At 41.4% G+C, this 19355-nt stretch overlaps 3 protein-coding genes across 4 annotated transcripts; 2 read left to right on the forward strand and 1 right to left on the reverse strand.

Moving 5' to 3' along the window:
• The first annotated feature begins 221 nt into the window (after positions 1 to 221).
• slc7a4 (solute carrier family 7 member 4) lies at positions 222 to 8597 on the forward strand. Its single transcript, XM_023285246.3, has 5 exons — positions 222 to 365; positions 2678 to 3741; positions 3846 to 4552; positions 4677 to 4785; positions 6437 to 8597. The coding sequence occupies exons 2-5, from the start codon at positions 2760 to 2762 to the stop codon at positions 6655 to 6657; spliced, it is 2019 nt and encodes a 672-aa protein (XP_023141014.1). The 5' UTR covers positions 222 to 365; positions 2678 to 2759; the 3' UTR covers positions 6658 to 8597.
• Positions 8598 to 10152: 1555 nt separating this feature from the next.
• ccdc157 (coiled-coil domain containing 157) lies at positions 10153 to 13806 on the reverse strand. 2 transcript variants are annotated; one of them, XM_023285250.3, is made up of 10 exons: positions 13411 to 13806; positions 13180 to 13324; positions 12375 to 13077; positions 12223 to 12300; positions 11929 to 12098; positions 11660 to 11836; positions 11393 to 11561; positions 10950 to 11089; positions 10695 to 10789; positions 10153 to 10575 (listed from the first exon to the last, which is right to left on the reverse strand). In XM_023285250.3, the coding sequence occupies exons 1-10, from the start codon at positions 13656 to 13658 to the stop codon at positions 10344 to 10346; spliced, it is 2157 nt and encodes a 718-aa protein (XP_023141018.2). In that variant the 5' UTR covers positions 13659 to 13806; the 3' UTR covers positions 10153 to 10343. The 2 variants fall into 2 exon arrangements, with proteins under 2 accessions (XP_023141018.2, XP_035810975.2); XM_035955082.2 differs by lacking the exons at positions 10153 to 10575; positions 10695 to 10789; positions 10950 to 11089; positions 11393 to 11561; positions 11660 to 11836 and having other exon boundaries at positions 11958 to 12098; positions 12223 to 12283.
• On the forward strand, positions 13782 to 19133 carry sf3a1 (splicing factor 3a, subunit 1). Its single transcript, XM_023285242.3, has 16 exons — positions 13782 to 13855; positions 13982 to 14061; positions 14716 to 14825; positions 15190 to 15397; positions 15490 to 15747; positions 15839 to 15913; positions 15995 to 16145; positions 16226 to 16422; positions 16524 to 16641; positions 16736 to 17043; positions 17171 to 17419; positions 17505 to 17712; positions 17856 to 18010; positions 18394 to 18495; positions 18595 to 18666; positions 18765 to 19133. Exons 2-16 carry the CDS (start codon positions 14014 to 14016, stop codon positions 18864 to 18866), a joined length of 2361 nt encoding a protein of 786 aa, XP_023141010.2. The 5' UTR covers positions 13782 to 13855; positions 13982 to 14013; the 3' UTR covers positions 18867 to 19133.
• Positions 19134 to 19355: the final 222 nt, after the last annotated feature.

Below are 19355 nucleotides of genomic sequence, written 5' to 3' on the forward strand. Positions count from 1 at the left end.
CCTTGAGGCAGGCTGGCACTATACTAAATTGTAAATGTACTGTCTGAGTTAGTTTTTTAAAACATCCATATTTAATTAGAGCTTTACTGCACCCTGTTAGCTGCTTACATGACTTGTACTAGATGTCCACATTTGATATTCACCCTGGGACCCCCTACCCCTCTCTGGCACCCTCCTCCTGCCCTGCTGTATTGTGGGTGTGGTGTGGTGGGGAAGCCCTCCCAGCTCCAGGAGGTGTGTGTACCTTTAAGAAGCCGTCCGTCCAGGCTGCGCTCGGTGCACCTTCAGCTCCATCATCAGACGATGCGCCCCGGCAACTTCTAACAGCACCCATGAGAGACCCCGAACAGCAGCAACGCTAAACGGTTTGTTAATTTTATCACTCCTAAAGACAACAGGGTTAAAATAATCACACCTAACTCAGGAATTAAAAGTGCGATGCTGCGCAGCGTTTCCATCCAGGAAAGAGGTAGTGTGATGCACTAACGATCCTCGTTTCCATTTTGTCCTAAATTATTAATTTGACATTTAAAACGACGCTCATTGTAATCGTCGTCTGTTCTTATTCTCTATTATTTGGTCGTGGTTATGTTTGCTTGAACATTTTATTGTAAAAAGAGTCCTGAATGAGACGCTCTTATTTCTAGAGGGGGAATAAAGCGTTACGTAATTATCATGGAGACATCCTGTTGTCGCCATATGCCCATCGAGGCTGGGAGTAGGATGCTGCACTGCCCGGACCAGGAGGATGAACATTGTGTACAACTGATGAAAAGACTAAACTAAGCCAATGCACTAATACAGCTTCTGTTGTTGTCCAATGCTGCAATCTCACACATCAGCCGTGGCTTTTAGATGACGTGGACTGGCCTGCTGAGTGTTCAGGGCAGTGCACCTCATCATGGCCTCATAGTGCAAGAACACAGACAAATGACAAGGTGTAAAAGCCACACAGACACTGTAAAATAACAGTGAAACCAGATATGCAATTAGGCAAAACGGCACACACAAATTTATATGATCTGGCTGTTCTGTCCACGGTATTTGTCCTAACATAAGATGTCTGTAAAGCTGTTTTGTTGTTAGAGACTCAGCCCACGGGGGGGTTGTATGGAAAAGACTAAATAAATTCAACTTGGTGAATGCCATGATTGTCCAAAAGACACGTGGGTTTTATGAAGCTTTTAACCTCATGATTGTGTTACTTTTAATAAGATCATGCTTTCTGTCATATGGACCCAAGACCCTACGAATCTCCCAGATCAAATGATTTCATGATTCATGCAAAAATAAATTAAAATGCTGTTAAACTGAAACACTGAACATGCCACATGACAACATATTAATGCAGCGACAGGAATACTTTCAACACAAACTTTTCTTAAACCATCTACATGCTTGACAGTCCACTAAAATAATCTCTTACAATTCAGATCCAGACACAAACCATTTGTGGAGAGAATGATTAAAAAGGCCATATTAACTGAGTGGTTGTTTCTCTAATCACTGTGCATGTATTTATATCTCGGGTTGGCCCTGATGTACTGGGACTTGGTGGTACATGCTTGATGCCACTACTGGTTTTGTTTTTCATTATACAGACAAGGATGATTATTTCCATAGATGCAGAAGCCAAACTTGAAAGACAATTCTGTGTGAAAAGTGGCACAGTATCCGTCAGTTCTTCACATATTCTCACAGTATGGGTTACAAAAACCTGCGCAGTATTGTAAAAGAAAAAAAATTATACTGCAATACTTTGTTTTTCTGTGGTATAAATTGCAATAAAAAAATCCAGGCTTTTCCTACCAGAAGACTTGATTATCTCTGTGTTTAAAGAATAATCACTTGAAAATAATTAAGGTGAGTCATTACGAGGGGGCATCTGTGCAGAAAATGAAAAACTATTTTTTCTAAAGTTCAAGAAAAGCTGTTTGGAACCTTTCTCATACTGTGCGACACTGGCAAAGGTATCAAAACAGCTCTTTGCTTTGATTTCAGTTGAGATCTGGCTTTGCACTGATCATACAGAGCTTTATTGGGCTGAAGTAAATGGCCGAACTAATTAGTCATGTTGCCTCCTGTGGTGAAAACAGCTGCCAGCAACTGCAGACAAATGCCCATTTTCAGTCGATATCATCCTTTCTGTAGCTGAAATATTTCCAGACAGCTGATGTTGTGTTGTTTTTGCAACAAAATCTTCCTTTTCAGTGCTACTTTTCTGTTACTCGCTTATTTTGCTTGCACATGAGGAGCCTTGTGTCTTTTAAATATAGTTTAAAAATTCTGTTTGTTTCAAAACCTAAATCAGAGAAAATGGTGTCCTATCAGGCCGACTTTTCTTGCAGAGTAGTCATAGAAAATGAAAACCGGTTGAGTTTTTTTTTTCTGTGTCAACCAGAGCAAAGACTTGTATTGGTGATGTGTGTAGGGTAATATGCCTTACATCTCATTGACCTTTCTGTCATGTGACTGTTGCGCATACACATCGCAGAAGTGCTGAAGTGATATATCATGCAGCCCTAGCATGGGTCTGTTAGCAGCACTCAATAAAACATGGTGAGCCAAACACCAAATCCCAAAATGCAGACTGCAACAGTGCATCCTGAATGCTGTAGCTGCAGCAGTTTTTCTGCTCTGATGCACCCGTTTGTAAATATTGTGCTCTGCCTTGCAGGTCATCTTCGTAGACAGGTAATGGGTCCAGTGTGAGTACCACAACACCAACCCGCCCAGCTGGCCTGTCTGACTCTGTAGCTATGGCAACTTGTCCAAGAGGCTGTGCGCCAGCAGTGCGCCTTTGTCAGAGACTGAACCGACTCAAGACACTAGATGATGACATGATGGCAACGTCTCTGAAGCGCTGCCTCTCCACCCTGGACCTGACTCTGCTGGGTGTTGGAGGCATGGTGGGCTCTGGGCTTTACGTTCTGACAGGAACAGTGGCTAAAGACACGGCTGGGCCTGCTGTCATCATATCCTTCCTTTTTGCAGGTATTGCTTCTTTACTGGCTGCCTTTTGTTATGCAGAGTTTGGAGCACGCATTCCCAAAACAGGATCTGCCTACATGTTTACCTACGTCTCCGTGGGAGAGGTCTGGGCCTTTCTCATTGGCTGGAATGTGATTCTGGAGAACATGATTGGCGGTGCAGCCGTGGCACGTGCCTGGAGTGGCTATCTGGACTCCATTTTTAACCACGCTATCCAGAACTTCACAGAGACACACATTATGCAGTGGAACGTGCCCTTCCTTGCCCACTACCCTGACCTCCTTGCAGCAGGAATTCTAGTAGTTGCCTCCTTCTTCATTTCCTTTGGAGTTCAAGTGTCCTCTTACCTCAATCATATCTTCTCTACCATAAGTATGGGTGTCATCGTTTTCATCCTGGTCTTTGGCTTTGTGCTAGCTGAGCCAGTCAATTGGAGTCGTGAACAAGGAGGCTTTGCACCTTTTGGGATGTCTGGAATACTGGCAGGTTCAGCCACGTGCTTCTACGCATTTGTGGGCTTTGATGTAATTGCTTCCTCAAGTGAGGAGGCAAAGAATCCGCAGAAGGCTATTCCCATTGCGACTGCTATCTCCCTTGGACTGGCAGCAACAGCCTACATCCTGGTCTCCACAGTGCTCACACTGATGGTACCCTGGCATACGCTGGACCCCAACTCTGCTCTGGCAGATGCTTTTTTCCGCCGTGGCTACAGTTGGGCAGGAGTTGTTGTGGCAGTAGGTTCCATCTGTGGTGAGTGTGAACCTTTAAAGGGGAATTACATTTCATATATGTTTAGCAGTCATATTGACTTCTTGGTGTTGTATTTTGACTTGTCTTCTCTCTCCAATTTCTAGCCATGAATACTGTGCTGCTCTGTAATCTCTTCTCCCTCCCTCGGATTGTGTACGCCATGGCAGAGGATGGATTGTTCTTCTCCATTTTCGCACGAGTCAATCCCATCACCAAAGTTCCCGTCAATGCTATTCTGGTGTTTGGAATCCTCATGGCCACCATGGCTCTGATCTTTGACCTGGAGGCCTTGGTTCAGTTCTTGTCCATCGGCACCCTCCTGGCGTACACCTTTGTGGCAGCGAGTGTAATTGTGTTGCGTTTCCAACCTGAGAAAATCAGCGACAAGGGAACCGCTACCACATCTCCCAACCCCAACACTGAGCCTTCCCCTGCCCCTTCAGAGTCTCAGACCATAACCGAGGACGGTGAGGAGCCGAAGCAGTACGAGTCCTTCTCTGACAAACTCCAGCTGGTCGAAAGGCAAAAGACGAAAGAGCGGCGTGGGGTGGGGCAGCTGAAGGCCTGCTGGGAGCCGTACCTAGACAGGCTGCTGGGGGACTGTGACCCGGGTGAGGTGGTGGCCTTCTGTGTGCTGACTTTGATAGTGAGCTCAGTATCCCTCTGCGCCGTGGTGGAATTTGGAAACAAACAGCTACAGCTGCCGGTTTGGAGCTTCACAATGCTGCTGGTGATTTTTAGCTTAGCTTACGTCATCAGCCTGGCTCTTATATGGGTTCATGAGCCACAAAAAAACAACAAAACATTCCAGGTGAGCTTTAATAAGTGCTAAGTGTAATATGCTCACATAAGACAATATATTGTTGAATTACATTCAGCAAAATAACTATTCTAGAAGAAATGTAAGTCTTTATTTTGTACTCATTGTTGTGTAGGTACCTCTGGTTCCATTGACTCCAGGTGCCAGTATCCTCTTTAATGTGTTCCTCATGATGAAGCTCAGTCTTCTAACCTGGATTCGATTCACAGTGTGGATTGCAGTTGGTAAGAAAAACATCTCTGTTGCATATTTCTGCAAAAGAAATACTTTTCTTGTCCAACTTAAAAGGTGATCAAATGGATGTTTGTTGACACATGTTGCGATATAAATATTTTCCAGGAAGCAGTTTCCTTGTTATAAAAAAACCTGCCCTCTGGTTGCATAAAAGTGTTACACTAAAAGACTAAACAAGCATTTTCTGTACTCAGTGAAAGCAGAGAAACTTTTCCCATTCGTCAGCAATCCCCTGAGGATGTAGGTGGTGGTCAAACTGTTAATGCCCCATCACTGAGAGGGAGGATCACTGGAGAAACATGATTATCTGCATTAGCTTAATGCTTCTCTGGACCACTAAACCGTTTAAACACCACTGTCAGACTGCTGCGAGTTAACAAGATGCACACTCGTTGGGTATTACACTTGACAGGGCCTCTGGCTGGGCTTTCCCTCCCTAGAGACAGAAATGGACACTTTCTTTCCATAATGGCCTTTGAAGAAAAGGCATGAGATTTCACCATTCATCTCAGAGTTAATGTGGAGTGATCAGTGATCAATGATGCACCAGTGTAAACACAAATTCACAAACGTTATTTCATTGATTCTAGTAAATCTAAAGCTGTTGATAGAGTGAGGGCCTTTTTTGCCATGCTAGCATCGTGGTTAGTTGGTCGTTTGTCTGGTGCTCCATTTTGGCACACTTATTTGTGTTTCCACTAAGAGGAATTGTGCCTGGGGATCCCTGATAGCCAAGCAGTTGTGGTGAACACCACATGAGCCCCAGTTTGATTCCCAACCAGCTGTATATTTATTGCATACAACTCCTTTGCTCTCTTCACCACATTTCTTATATCTCTCCACTACACTGCTCTAAATAAAGGTAAATGCAAAATAATAATCTTTAAAAAAAAAATATTAACTGCGATCATCTGATTATTTCTGTGTAGCCTTATCATCTGGTATAAATTTAAAAGTTTAGTTTAAGGCCAAATACCTGCAAAACTAAAGACAGCCTGATCAGATTTAGTGAGGATGTCAGCATGCTCACTTAAGCATTCATTTTGAAGTGCTAGCATGATTGGAAACTAGGTCTGCAACTAACAATTATATCCATTGTAAGTTAATGTGCCTTAAATGATTGTCTTGATTAATTGATCAGTCATTTTCTCTATAAAATGTCAGATAATGGTGAAAAATGTCCATTAGTGTCCTCCAAAGTCCATGATGTATTGTAAATTACCTGGCGTGTCTCCAAGCCAAAGATATTCAGTTTACTAGTAAATATTCACATTTAAGAAGCTTGAATCAAAGACACTGTAGGCATTCTATTTTCTAAAAAAATATTCAGTTACCAAAATAGTTTAGGATTAATTTAATAGTTTGAAAAATGATCGTTTAATCGTTGCACCTCTACTGTAAGCTAGTCCTGTCATTTGAGGTGGAACAAAAACATCTGATAAATTAGAAAATTGTAACTTCCATCCATCACAGCGGTACATGTGTGGGTTTTTAGAATCTATTAATTTTGCTCTCGCAAATTAAAGCTTTTAAAAAGAACAAATCTTTATATTGCTTTTCTAAGCACTTACCTCTGTGCGTTGTTATTTTGATGTAAATGATTGCTCCATTCACAAGTGTTTCGTGCTATCTCTTTCCCAGGTCTCTTTGTATATTTTGGCTATGGCATCTGGCACAGTAAGGAGGGAATACGGGAGCTGCAGCCCAAAGACATGGCCGCCCGGTACGTGGTGCTACCCAGCGGCAGCCTGGTAGAGACAGTGCAGTCCGTCCAGCCCGAAGGTCAAGTGGACTCTTCACACATCAACGCCTCCACTGCCTCCACTGCCTCAACTGCCGAGGAGAACACGGGAAAGAGATGATATGTGACCAATCTTTGTCATCAGTACAACTGCCTGGTATTATCTGCTGTCTCCCACTCATGCGCTCTACTATTACTAGTGTACTCTTTGTATCTCACTCCCTTTAGCGTGTGACAGTCTGTACTTGTTGCTCTGCAAATGTATGCACACCACGGGATGGGATGCACTCTCTCTGTCTTATTGTGATGCATATTTGTATATCTTGTAATACTCAAATGTACAGTAGAGAGCTTTATTACTGTCCTGTAAAACTTTCAGCATCAAAGTTGTGATATATCCTTTAAGACCAGCTCTCTTCTTGCAACCTTGCCACTTTGTCCATGTGGTTGTTTGTTATATATGGTGCTTTCTTTGTTACAGACACTGGAGGATTTTTTACAATGTTAACGCAGCTCTGGAGCTGAAACATTTACATTTTTTTGGAAGATGACTGACCACATTTTTGAAAGATATCAATATGAACAGAGTAAGCATCCATTTGTTGCATGTTTTTATTTTATTTTTAAATTAGGCAAAGGAATGCACAGAGTGTGAGTTTACATTTTTGCCTTTTTTCTCAGATTCTTGTCACACATTTTATTGATCTGGATTCATTTAGTCCAACTGTTTAGTATTCATAGACTTTCCTACTTTTCTTGGTTTCTGGCAAAGTATTTCATCCTATATTATAAGGTAATGTATGTATTCATTTTTCTATCATTCCTAATCATATTTCTTTTATAAAGGTCACAGTAGCTTATTTTTTCTGCTTTTTCCACTCTCATTTTTGTGTTACTTTATCTGCTCTATGTTTTGCATATACCTCTCTTAGTCTGTATCAGTAAATTGTGTTCACTTTTTAAATGGCTGAACACTTCAGTTCCTCACTTAATCTCTTAAATCTCATCCCATGACCCTGTACTTTTTTTTGTGTGCCACCGATCTTGCAGTGTTTTTCTCACGAACTTTTAGACAGCAGCTTTCCTCTTTCTCCCTGTTGGAATGAGATTATATCAAAGCACATTGATTATTGAAATTGTGTGACTGATTTCCTGAGATAACCTGAGAACTAATCAGATAAATGGATATATAAGCAAGCACAAAACTATTGAATGGGAGTCCTTGCACACGAATATTGGCAGGGAGGCAGACATTGGTTGTTATGTTAAACAGGGATCTGCTTCATCTCTCTGAGGCCGTAGTAATCCCAGCAGATTTGCAATAGTCCCTGTCGCCAGTCTGCAGCTTGACCTAGATAAGAGAAAGACACACATGTGAGGATACTCTCATATTATACAACTAACCTTCCCGTATTCTGCACTTATGTTGATAAATGAACACAAATGAGGTTTTATCTTATATCAGATATGTTTAAATACTTACAAAGATGTCTATTCTGTCTTTATTTATTTCAGTTGTGTGCTTGCATGTGTTACTTAAGAAACCAATGGCCTTAAACATGTTGTAATCAATGCAGACTGATCTCGAAAGCTTGTGTAGTCAGTCTGAATGGTTTAGTTTGTTTCATTTATTTGTCTCTTTTATGCTTTCGAACTATTAAACCAAAACACAAACATGGAAGAGAATGTACAGCAGGAGGCATGTTGGCATAGTTTCAAAAAGGAGTCAGGTTTGAGAGAATTTTGTACAACTTTGCACAGTTTGCAAACTATTGTCTGGTAATCTTGTGTCACAGTTATGCTTTTGATGTCGGGGCCAGTTGCAGATATTAATACCGTGGTGCTTTTTAAGCTGAACGTTCTCTCACTTCTTTCTGTCTTCTTTGTGCCAGGAAGCACAGTTATAAATGATCCAATTCTTTATTTCTTTTCTTACTTCTCAATAGTATTGTACTCTGTACTCGCACATCTAAGTCTCAGATCTTTCTGTTATATAGTGTATGTCTGTGTAAAATGCAAAAGATTAAAAAAATAAATGTTTTGAAGCAGCATTTACAAAAATCTAAATTGTAGAGTATTCTGACACCTGACTTCTCACATCCTAGAAAATTAAGAATGGTCATCCTAGCAGTAGCTTTGTGTACAGGGTGCTGGTCTGAACAACAATACAGCAAATAGCATTCACTAAAAGACAACTAAAACAAAAAATAAAAATTAATTCATTGAGGAACCAGCACATACAAATAATGGAATAAAAAAAATTACTATCGCATACAACTTTAAAAAATACACATTTTTTATAATGGTGTACAGTATATTGCAAGTATACTCAACAATGGCATCTTTTGCCATTTACTTCAATAAAAGTTTATACTTGTTTAAAAAATTCCTTACAGATTTAAAGTATCATGTGGTAAGCTTTCCTAAATTTTGGCCCCCACACATTGAATGTCTAATATTATTCCTACATAGGTTGCTATTATACTCAGACATCTATAAATTGCCCGCTGTCCAACCATTTAGGCATATATACACCTTACTTGCTGCTAAATATGGAACAAATAAAGGCAATATTTACTATTAGAATGATTAAAAATGTTCTATCCTATAAGTGATTCAGTTATTGTGATAGAAACACGTTGCTGTGATGATAGAAAATGACTTTCATTTGCATTGTAATCATACTTATTTTCTTGCAATATGTAGCTCATCTTCGTACTCAAGAGTACATTATTTAGTCATTATAGTCATATATGTAGCTGCTAAATTCCATGTTTTCTTTAGCTGCTCTGCCAAGCATAAAATGGATATAATTTTCACTGGCATCTATGATGTTGGTTAAAAGAGCTTAAGACTAAGTTCAATTATATGCGTGACGACACAACTGTACAGTTAACCCAAGTCAGGGATTAACTCTCAGGTCACGAGATGTCTGTTACGTGACTTAAATGACAGATCAGGCGTTCATTCAGGTAGAACTAATGAGAGGTCAGTGTTGATTTTAACATGATTATGATTTCTTACCCTCTGTTTGATTCAGACTACACAACTGAGCTCATTGCATTTCACACTAGCGCTGCAAAGGAAGCTGCATGATGTCAGCTGCAAATACAAAAGTGATAAACGAGAGGCATAGCTTAAAATGATGTACAGTGTGTGGTCTTTAACCATTTGATGCACCACATGGGACAAAAGTGACCCATATTCCACTGATTATGGGTCACTTTTGACCCATCTTGTGCATCAAAGGGTTAATCTGTGTGCACTAAAGACGAGATACTGTAAAATTATGCTGGAGAGACTGAACTGAAGGTTTGAAATGAATCAGCAGACCGTGAATCCTGCGAATCCTGCAAGCGCTCGCGTTTCCATGGAAACTCCCACTCTCCACCTTTGTACTTCAGCATACAATGACACAGACATCTGTCTCCATGACGCTGTTTGTGCTGCATTCAAGGTTGGACAAATTGCTCATTTACTTAGAACCATGTGATTCATCTGCTGTGAAGGCCAGCCATTAAGATACATGCAGGTGTGTTAGAGAAACATATCATATATCCTGAAACCTAATATGCAATGGCTGTCCGCCATATTTTAACAGCAGTAAAACAATAGCTTTTCGTGAGTGTATCCGCAGTATGTTTATTAAAGACATATTATAACTTAACGTAGTAAGAGATGTCGTGTTACTTTTGTTAATCCACTGTCATCAGAATACACAATGGCAATGTAAAAACATTACATTACATTCTTGGCCATGAATCCTTATATAACGCTGGGTACCTTCTGTTTTACACCTTCAGGGATTCATTTTTTCTTCAGATTGAGTCCTCTGGAGTGAGAGCGCAGAGAAGCACTGCGTATTTGTGTATGTCTAGTAGCAGCAGTGTTGAGTTGGAGGGTTTGAAGGTGAATTTTCAGGGATGAGGGGGAGGCAGACACATGATCCTCTGACCCGGCTGACTCCACACCACTTTCTCCTCCACTTGGTTCCTTTCCTTTGTTACTGTATCCCAGTTGTGCTGCACTGCTGCTCTGCCTGCAGCACACAGAAGATGAAGGCAACGATGGAAACACAGGATTACTTATTTATAAAATGTTTGTTTTGTGCTGCTTGTGTTGGAATGTAATATAGTTCAATAAGAGCAGAACACTTACAATAGACTGTTCTGTATTTGTGTCAGGTGATTTAGTTGTTTTTCTACTGGTGTGCTGGGCAGAGAGGTGCTCCATGTCTGCTGTGGTGAGGCTTCCTATCAATGAAAATGCATAGATACAATTTCTAATAATAGCAAAAAAAATTGCAGTAACATCCACAAAGTCATGTAGGAGCTGAATGTACAACTATTCATATGTGTGTATTGCAAATCAATTCATGTATTTTCACATTTTATACTATTACAGATGTCCTACCCTGGTGGCATTATGTTGTGCTCTTTCCCTCAGTTTTTCCAGACTCCTGTGTAGGGTAGCATTTTCCTGCTCCAGAACTTTTATACGAATGTTATTTGCCTGCAGCTGCTGCTCCATATCCAGAAGCACATTTCCTGTACCTTGTAGGCAAAGACCAATGTAAGCATTCAACATGAGTTCAGTACTCAAAAAAGAGGTAGGTGGGTAGTAAGTGTCAAGATTTCAGACATGATTCACACTTTACCTGTGCAAATAATGCATGTGGAATTATATTTGTAACATTAGATTTTCATTGCTGCCTTTGCCACATACAAGTGCACAGAGACAATTTGCAGCCTTATTTTTCACACTCTGTCTAATACATTGTCTAAACAACACTGAACTAGTTTTATGTACATACATGCAGGTAATGTTTTCTCAGTGTGTTATTCATAACTGCTTACTCTGTGGTTGGGCCTGAGCCAGGGGGGTGAGCTCAGGGAACGCCACCAGCAGCCTCTCCCTCTCCCTTAAAGCTTTCACAGATTCTTTTAGCTCAGCCACACAGTTTTTTAACTGGTCAGCATCTGTTTTTAGCATCTGCTTCTCCTTTTGGAGCTGGAAACACAAATCCTGATTGGAAAAAAACATAAAAGCATATGCTAGTTTGTTTACAAGGATTGATTATGGGTATTACAATGGATAATGACTGTTAAAGGGCTCTGATTTACCTGCTGCTGAGTGAGCTGAGCCTGCAGTTGCTCCTTCTCCTCTGATGTGTGTTGCAGCTGATTATGTAGGTTGATCTGTCTCTCTTCTCTCTCTCCCAACTGCCTCTGCAGCTCTTCACACTCTTCATCGAGACCATCAACTCTCTCTAACAAAGATTTCTGTTTTGCCTGCATCGACTGGATGCAAAATCCAAAACCAACCTATTACACCTGTGTAAATCTATTTAATTACCGCTGTGTGACCAACAAATAATCTGGTATTGGCTCACCTCTTGTTGACGGCAAGCACTCTGGTACTTGGCATTCTCCTTGTCAAGAAGCAGCTGACTGTCAGAGATTTCACTCTCTAACTGCTTGATCCTGTGTTGTAGTTTACAGCAGACCTCTTCCTCAGTTTGCAAGGTTTTGACTCTCTCCTGCAACTCATTCTTCTCGTATTCTAACACAAAATAAAACTATTCATTACACAGCATAACAGTTTATTTTATGTACGCTCCACAAAACATGAAAAGTGAATGAAAATAAAAGTGGCATGACGGTGAATAAATCATACATTCCCATACCAAGTGCTTGTAAAGTATCTTGCTGCAATGCAAATTCCTCCTGTAGTTTGGAATTCTTCTCCTCCAATGACAAAGTTTCTGTTAGAAAAATGCAAAAGTAGCAAATGGGATCTCAGTGACTTCTCATCTTGTGTACTCATGCATTTACTCACTTCTCATGAGTTGTTGGTGCTCCTTTTGTAGCCTTTGCTCTGTTTCTTTCATGGATCTCTCTGCTTTCTGTAGTGAAAACTCCAGCTGGACTGTGTTTTGTTGGTGTTTTTCCACTTTTTCCTTGAACTCTTTCTGCACTCTGTGCAGCTGGCACCTGTACCTCTCTCGTTCTGTTTCTGCTGCTGCCAGTCGATCTTTAAGAGGCTGTATTGTACTCCGTACATCTTGAAGGTGTTTTGCCAGCCGGCGCATGTCCCTGAGCTGCTCATTGGCCCACTGAGCAACATCACCTGCTGTCATATGTCCCAGCTCCACAGTGTCCTCTACAGCTGCTGAGAGAGGCAGCAGAGACGAGGGCAGGCCCTCACTCTGAAACAGATCTACCAAAGCATCTCCTGTCTTTCTCAACAGAAACTGCACCTGGTGACATGCATTGCAGGGAATGAGGGATGATTCAATTGTCTGGCAGCCTACGTTATGGCTGTCGCCTCTAGGAAAGCGTGGGGTGTTGTGAGTGGGACTGGAGGATAGGTGATTCTGAGGGGAAAATGTAAATGTGCTCGCTGAAGACCCGGCAGATAAACAATGTCTGCAGGAGTCACACCTTGAGCTCATTTGGGAGGAAACAGGTGAAACTGTCTTTGTCTCATCATCATTAAATCTCTTTGTTTTTGTCTGTTTTTTAATGTAGTTGCACATCTCCTAAAAAAAAAGAAAGGAAGCACAACAAATAATGAGATCAAACAGTTAAAAATTAGGCATCGTTTTATTTTATTATCCTTACTTCAGAAGCACTGTGCCTACCTTAGTGGTGGCAAATTGAACTAAACTACTCCAATAGCTCCTGACCACAAGCCCAACAGACAAGCATCCTTTCTGCTGGGTCTGCTCTCTCCTGCCCCTTAGTTGCTCAACATAAGCACTGAAGCTTTGCAGAAGAAGCAGCAGTCTAGTTCAAACAGAAAGTGAGAGAAAAGACAAATGTTGGCAGAGGTCTTGAAAGAAGGCTTTAGTAGATGTAACGCGATATATTACCTGTCAATCACCAGCTCCAATAAAACAATGTGGGAGTGCTGACTGAATGCATCCTCCCCATCCACAAAGTCATACTGCTCCAGCAAAGCCACCATATCCAGATTGCAGGACAGTTTGTCTGGGAATTTCCAGGAGGAAAAGCGGACCGGTCCGGTTCTAGAAAATACGTCCAGAATCGCACCTTGAAGGTCCACCAGGTCCTTTCGGAGACTGTCGATACAGTCCTGCCGACCCAGGAACTGACTCATGTCTGGCAAGCTAATTAGCTGGTATATTTTCTAGCTAACACTGTCTTTAAAAAAGGAGGTGCTGGCTTGTTGACATTCCATCTCCTTGGCAACATCTTTTAAAAAAAAAAAAAAAAAAGTAATCAAAATTCCATAATGCTTTGCGGCTCGTAACCGGAAGTGAAACGCCTCCATTGGGTCAACGAAAGCGCGACGCAGTAAGTGTTTAGCCACCGCGAATTTAGGCATTTAACTGTTGCGTGTCACTTTTCTATTACAGTATATGGCATAAAAACTATCCTTTAAAAATACATATACTCTTCTTGTGTGTTGGGTGTTTGCAGATAGCTCCCGGTTTGAACACAGAGTCGCAGCCATGCCGCCTGGGCCTGTTCAAATAGTTCAGCCGGAGACCAACAACAAGGTAACGATCCGTCTTCAAGTTAGCTAATGTTAGCCATGTAGCTCATACACTGCTTCTGTTGCCAAACTAACGAACAACCAGGTTTAGCTCTACTTTCCTTCACTGTGAGACATGTCTCTGGATTTGAGGCTCAGGGTGGCCACCAGCTGTTTGAGATAACAGTTGAAAGCCTAACGTTAAGTTTGGTTAGCTTGTTGTTAGCTTTGTGTGTCAGTTCATCTGAATAACTCTTAACACGCTTTAACTGTGGCAGTTAGATGGTAAAGACTCTGCTGTCAGTCCAGTACAACGGAATTTGCCTTCTTTATTGATATTAAGAGCTTACATTTATAAAATCTCATCAGTAATGTTTCTTTTAAGAAAAACTGTCAGACCTGTTATTACCACAAGTTATCAGTAGTCCCTCATTATGGCTGTCACAGTGAAATGTGTGTTATGCATTGCAACAAGGATATTTTACTTAAAAAAGTGACATTAATGCTTTATTTTTCGCCACATTTATTTGAATGGTTGGTTATGTGCGTTTAGTAGCAGCAGTAGGAATAACATTTTCTTGCAGAAGTGTGGATGCCAATTTAGTGCTCTAACTTCTGACTAAATTCTTTTTTAAAATCTTGCAAAGTACAGTCTAACAAATGTAAAATTTGTCAACAGAACGATGCACCACCAGAAGAAACCCCAGCAACTAAACCCATTGTTGGAATCATATATCCACCTCCAGAGGTCCGAAACATCGTTGATAAGACTGCCAGCTTTGTTGCCAGGTTGGTTACGACATATTTAGGCATTATATACAGCTGTAATTGTACCTGGATTTTATGTCAGTGATATAACAGAACTGACACGACCAAATTATTAGTTGTCAAAGTTGTCTAGTATTAATCTAGTATTATTCCAGCTTTTTACATTTGAATGTTTTTTGGTCTCTGCTTTTCTATGACTGTAAAATAAATATCTTTGGGTTGTAGACAAACAAGACATTTGAGGATGTTATTTGAAGCTTTGGGAACACTGATGGAAATTTTTTAGACTGAACACCTAATCATTTAGGATATATAAACGACAGATTAACTGACAGTGGAAATAATCATTAGTTGCAGATGTAACTACTTTATTGTCATTTCACAGGAATGGGCCTGAGTTTGAAGCAAGAATCCGGCAGAATGAGATCAACAATCCAAAGTTTAATTTTCTTAACCCCAATGACCCCTACCATGCCTATTACCGTCACAAGGTCAATGAATTTAAGGAGGGGAAAGCACAAGAACCATCTGCTGCTGTGCCTAAGGTTATGCAGCAGCAGGCCATGCAGCAATCCCAGCAGCTTCCTCAAAAAGTAAGACATTGCGCTTCAATCTGCTCTTTTAGTTTTTTTTCATGGCTCACAATTAATAGTTTTGCGTACACTAATTTTATGTTTATCAATAGGTGCAGTCGCAGGTGATTCAGGAGACAGTGGTGCCCAAAGAACCACCACCTGAGTTCGAATTCATTGCAGATCCTCCATCAATCTCAGCATTTGATTTGGATGTTGTGAAGCTCACTGCCCAGTTTGTTGCTCGCAATGGCCGCCAGTTTCTCACTCAGCTCATGCAGAAAGAACAGAGGAACTACCAGTTTGACTTCTTGCGGCCACAGCACAGCCTTTTCAACTACTTCACTAAACTGGTTGAGCAGTACACTAAGGTGACAAATTGTTCCTCTTTGGTATTATTGGTATTGTTTGTTTTGGGGGTGATTCTAAACTGTATTTTTGCTTTTGTCTCTCAACCTTTAGATTCTGATCCCTCCCAAAGGCCTACTGACCAAACTCAAGAAAGAGGCTGAGAATCCGAAAGAGGTTATGGACCAGGTAATCTCCTTTAACAATGACTGTTTTCAGAGTAATCTTTTAATAGCATGTTAATCATATGTCTTACTACACGTCCGTCAGGTGAGGTACCGTGTTGAGTGGGCAAAGTTCCAGGAGCGTGAGAGAAAGAAGGAGGAGGAGGAAAGAGAGAAAGAACGAGTGGCATATGCCCAAATCGACTGGCATGACTTTGTAGTGGTTGAGACGGTTGATTTCCAGCCTAATGAACAAGGTAATTTAACCACAGTAACTGTAATCTTGAAACTAAATATAGGTAGAGTCATGTATCTTAATTGGTATTTGTTTCCTTAGGCCACTTCCCCCCACCTACCACACCAGAGGAGCTCGGTGCTCGCATCCTGATCCAAGAGCGCTACGAGAAGTATGGAGAGAGTGAAGAGGTGGAGATGGAGGTTGAGAGTGAGGATGAAGAGGATGAGCGGGAGAATCGTGGTGAAGGTCAGCCTTCACAGCCTGATCAAGACACACAAGTGCAGGATATGGACGAGGTGAGAACTTAAAAAATAATTCATTATTGTACATTGCAAACTGTAAACTAACGATAAGTGCTGGTGCCAATGTGTCTTTCTTCCCCTGCTGCTTTCTTCAGGGATCTGATGATGACGATGATGGCATGAAGGCTCCACTGCCACCAGACAACCCCATGCCACCCCCACTACCCCCAACTCCAGACCAGGTTATTATTCGCAAGGACTACGATCCCAAAGGTGACATGCTTCTGTAGACCAGAGAATACCAAGTGTATAACAAGCTGCTACTACGTACAGTATGTGTTAATCTCATGCTACGTATTCCTCACAGCTTCCAGGCCTCAGCCATCAGTTGCAGCTCCAGATGAGTACCTCATCTCTCCAATTACCGGTGAGAAGATTCCCGCCAGTAAGATGCAAGAGCACATGCGTATTGGTCTGCTGGATCCACGCTGGTTGGAGCAAAGAGACCGCAGCATCAGAGAGAGGCAAACAGAGGATGAAGTCTATGCTCCTGGTTTGGATATCGAGAGCAGCTTGAAGCAACTGGCTGAGAGGCGTACTGATATCTTTGGTGTGGAAGAGACGGCCATCGGTAAGAAGATTGGTGAAGAAGAAATCCAGAAGCCAGAGGAGAAGGTGAGAACATTTGTGGGTTTATTCTGCACAGTTTAGATTAAAAGAATCTGAGATTAATGAAGTGGAGTCTGAACAGTCATCCTTCTCAAGCATTGCATGAAAATTGGTGGTTTTTTGCCTCCACCAGGTTACCTGGGATGGCCACTCTGGAAGCATGGCTCGCACACAGCAAGCAGCTCAGGCCAACATCACCCTGCAAGAGCAGATCGAAGCCATTCATAAGGCCAAAGGACTGGTGGGAGAGGATGACACCAAGGAGAAAATTGGCCCAAGCAAGCCAAGTGAAATTCATCACCAGCCTCCCATCCCCTCCTCTGCAGCCAGTTTGCCTAAACCTAGTCCTCCTGTCACAACGTTGCCTCGCCCACCCTCTGCTGTAAGTTACTGCATTTGAAAATATATATATTTATATATTTTTTTTAATGATTTATATGTAACTCACTAATGTGGTTGTTGTACAGGTGGCACCTCCAGTGCGCACCACTCTCTTGTCAGCTGTACCTGTAATTCCAAGGCCGCCTGTGGCTCCTGTGGTGCGCCTTGCACCAGGGCAAGTTATAACACAGATGCCTCCCATGATTCCTGCCCCCCGCATCAACGTGGTTCCCATGCCGCCATCGGCACCTCACATCATGGCCCCCAGACCACCTCCCATGGTTGTTCCAGCTGGTAAGAGCAAGTTTTACAATAAGTAACATTAGAAATAAATACTAAGTTCTGAAAACAAATGTGCTATTTAATAACTGAACCTTCTTCACATAGCTTTGCTTATTTTATCATTCTAAATTAAAATGAGCTATTTCCTTTTCCAGCCTTTGTCCCAGCTCCTCCAGTACCACAGCCACCAAGTTCTGCTCCAGCACCACCTTCCCACCCACCACCACCTCATGAGGATGAGCCAGTCAGCAAGAAGATGAAGACGGAGGACAACCTCATTCCAGAGGAGGAGTTCCTTCGAAGAAACAAGGTTTGTTGGAGCACTACTGTGTTGGAAATGTTCTGCATTGCATTTGTGTTGCACATACAGTGCTACTTGTTCATTCTCTATATTAAGTAACAGCCCCTGACCCGCATGCAGACAAATGTGAAAATACAGAATTTGAATCTTCTGTTACCATCAAATTCTTTTACCAGTCATCTAATATATCAACTGCTAAGACAACAACTGATATGTTGTAAAAATTAATGTTTGTGTACACAGTAGTATGTTAGGCCTCTATTTGTTATAAAGGTCAACTTTTTTTAGTTTTTATGGGGATTTAGTTGCAATAAAATGCTCAGATTACTACATTACTTTAACACCTATGTTTATATTATATTATATTATTCCAATTCTTTTCTTGTCTCCAGGGTCCGGTGGCAGTTAAAGTACAGGTCCCCAACATGCAGGACAAGACAGAATGGAAGCTGAATGGCCAAGTGCTGAATTTCACCGTCCCCCTCACAGACCAGGTATGCAAATGTTGTCTTCAAGTGTCCCTCAGTTTTAGTGAGCATATGCAAGTGTGCCTACTGTGTTCTTATCACTGTGTAAATGCCACGTCTCCTCAGGTGTCCGTTATTAAAGTCAAAATCCATGAAGCTACAGGCATGCCAGCAGGAAAACAGAAGTTACAGTATGAGGTAAACTTTCCTTTTTATCCTTTTTAGAACATTTAATCTCATCCGCATTTATGTAATGACTAATAAAATAAACATTGTGGTTTTTTGTTCCTTTTTAGGGCATTTTCATCAAGGATTCCAATTCCCTGGCTTATTACAACATGAGCAACGGCTCAATCATTCATCTGGCACTGAAGGAGAGAGGTGGAAGAAAGAAGTGAGCCAGAGGATGTTTTGTCACTCAAGTCCTGTCATGTCATTTTCTTTTAATAGTAATTTGTAGGAACGGTAATGCATTTTCATACAGTTTTGTGTGAATGGCGTGTTGTTAATTGTTAAATGAAGTATACACTTCCTGGCAGGCATGATTTCACACTATTGGTTCAACTCCTGATTTGCTAATGATGACATACAGTAAACGGAAACTTGTAAGAAAACATGTCGAGCCTCATGAGGTTCATTCAATTAAAGAATTAAAAAAAACAGAATCTGCTTTTGTTGTTTTTAATTATGAGTGAAGTTAGAAATTGGCTGATTATAATAGAATTAGCCAAAATGACATGGTTTAGGGCAGACCATGAGTACTGATGCACAAATGAGCAAGTGAACAAAAGGCATTTGTAGACAGCAGAGTCCAGCAGGCAGTGAGATGGTGGTGCAGCCATAAGCTTCACTTCCTACTTCCACGGCATCCACAAGAGGACGCTGCT

The sequence above is a fragment of the Amphiprion ocellaris genome, chromosome 6 (assembly GCF_022539595.1).
Source record: "Amphiprion ocellaris isolate individual 3 ecotype Okinawa chromosome 6, ASM2253959v1, whole genome shotgun sequence".
In the NCBI taxonomy this organism is placed as follows: domain Eukaryota; kingdom Metazoa; phylum Chordata; class Actinopteri; family Pomacentridae; genus Amphiprion; species Amphiprion ocellaris.

Excerpts from the sequence above, each read along its gene's own strand:
- slc7a4 (XM_023285246.3), top strand. The coding sequence starts at position 2,760 with ATGGCAACTTGTCCAAGAGGCTGTGCGCCAGCAGTGCGCCTTTGTCAG. Across the intron at positions 4,553-4,676 it reads AAAACAACAAAACATTCCAG|GTACCTCTGGTTCCATTGAC; the intron begins GTGAGCTTTAAT and ends ATTGTTGTGTAG. Across the intron at positions 4,786-6,436 it reads CACAGTGTGGATTGCAGTTG|GTCTCTTTGTATATTTTGGC; the intron begins GTAAGAAAAACA and ends TCTCTTTCCCAG.
- ccdc157 (XM_023285250.3), bottom strand. The coding sequence starts at position 13,658 with ATGAGTCAGTTCCTGGGTCGGCAGGACTGTATCGACAGTCTCCGAAAG. Across the intron at positions 12,099-12,222 it reads AGATACTTTACAAGCACTTG|AATACGAGAAGAATGAGTTG; the intron begins GTATGGGAATGT and ends ATTTTGTGTTAG. Across the intron at positions 11,090-11,392 it reads GGCTCAGGCCCAACCACAGA|GTACAGGAAATGTGCTTCTG; the intron begins GTAAGCAGTTAT and ends TTTGCCTACAAG.
- sf3a1 (XM_023285242.3), top strand. The coding sequence starts at position 14,014 with ATGCCGCCTGGGCCTGTTCAAATAGTTCAGCCGGAGACCAACAACAAG. Across the intron at positions 15,748-15,838 it reads TGGTTGAGCAGTACACTAAG|ATTCTGATCCCTCCCAAAGG; the intron begins GTGACAAATTGT and ends CTCAACCTTTAG. Across the intron at positions 18,667-18,764 it reads AACAGAAGTTACAGTATGAG|GGCATTTTCATCAAGGATTC; the intron begins GTAAACTTTCCT and ends GTTCCTTTTTAG.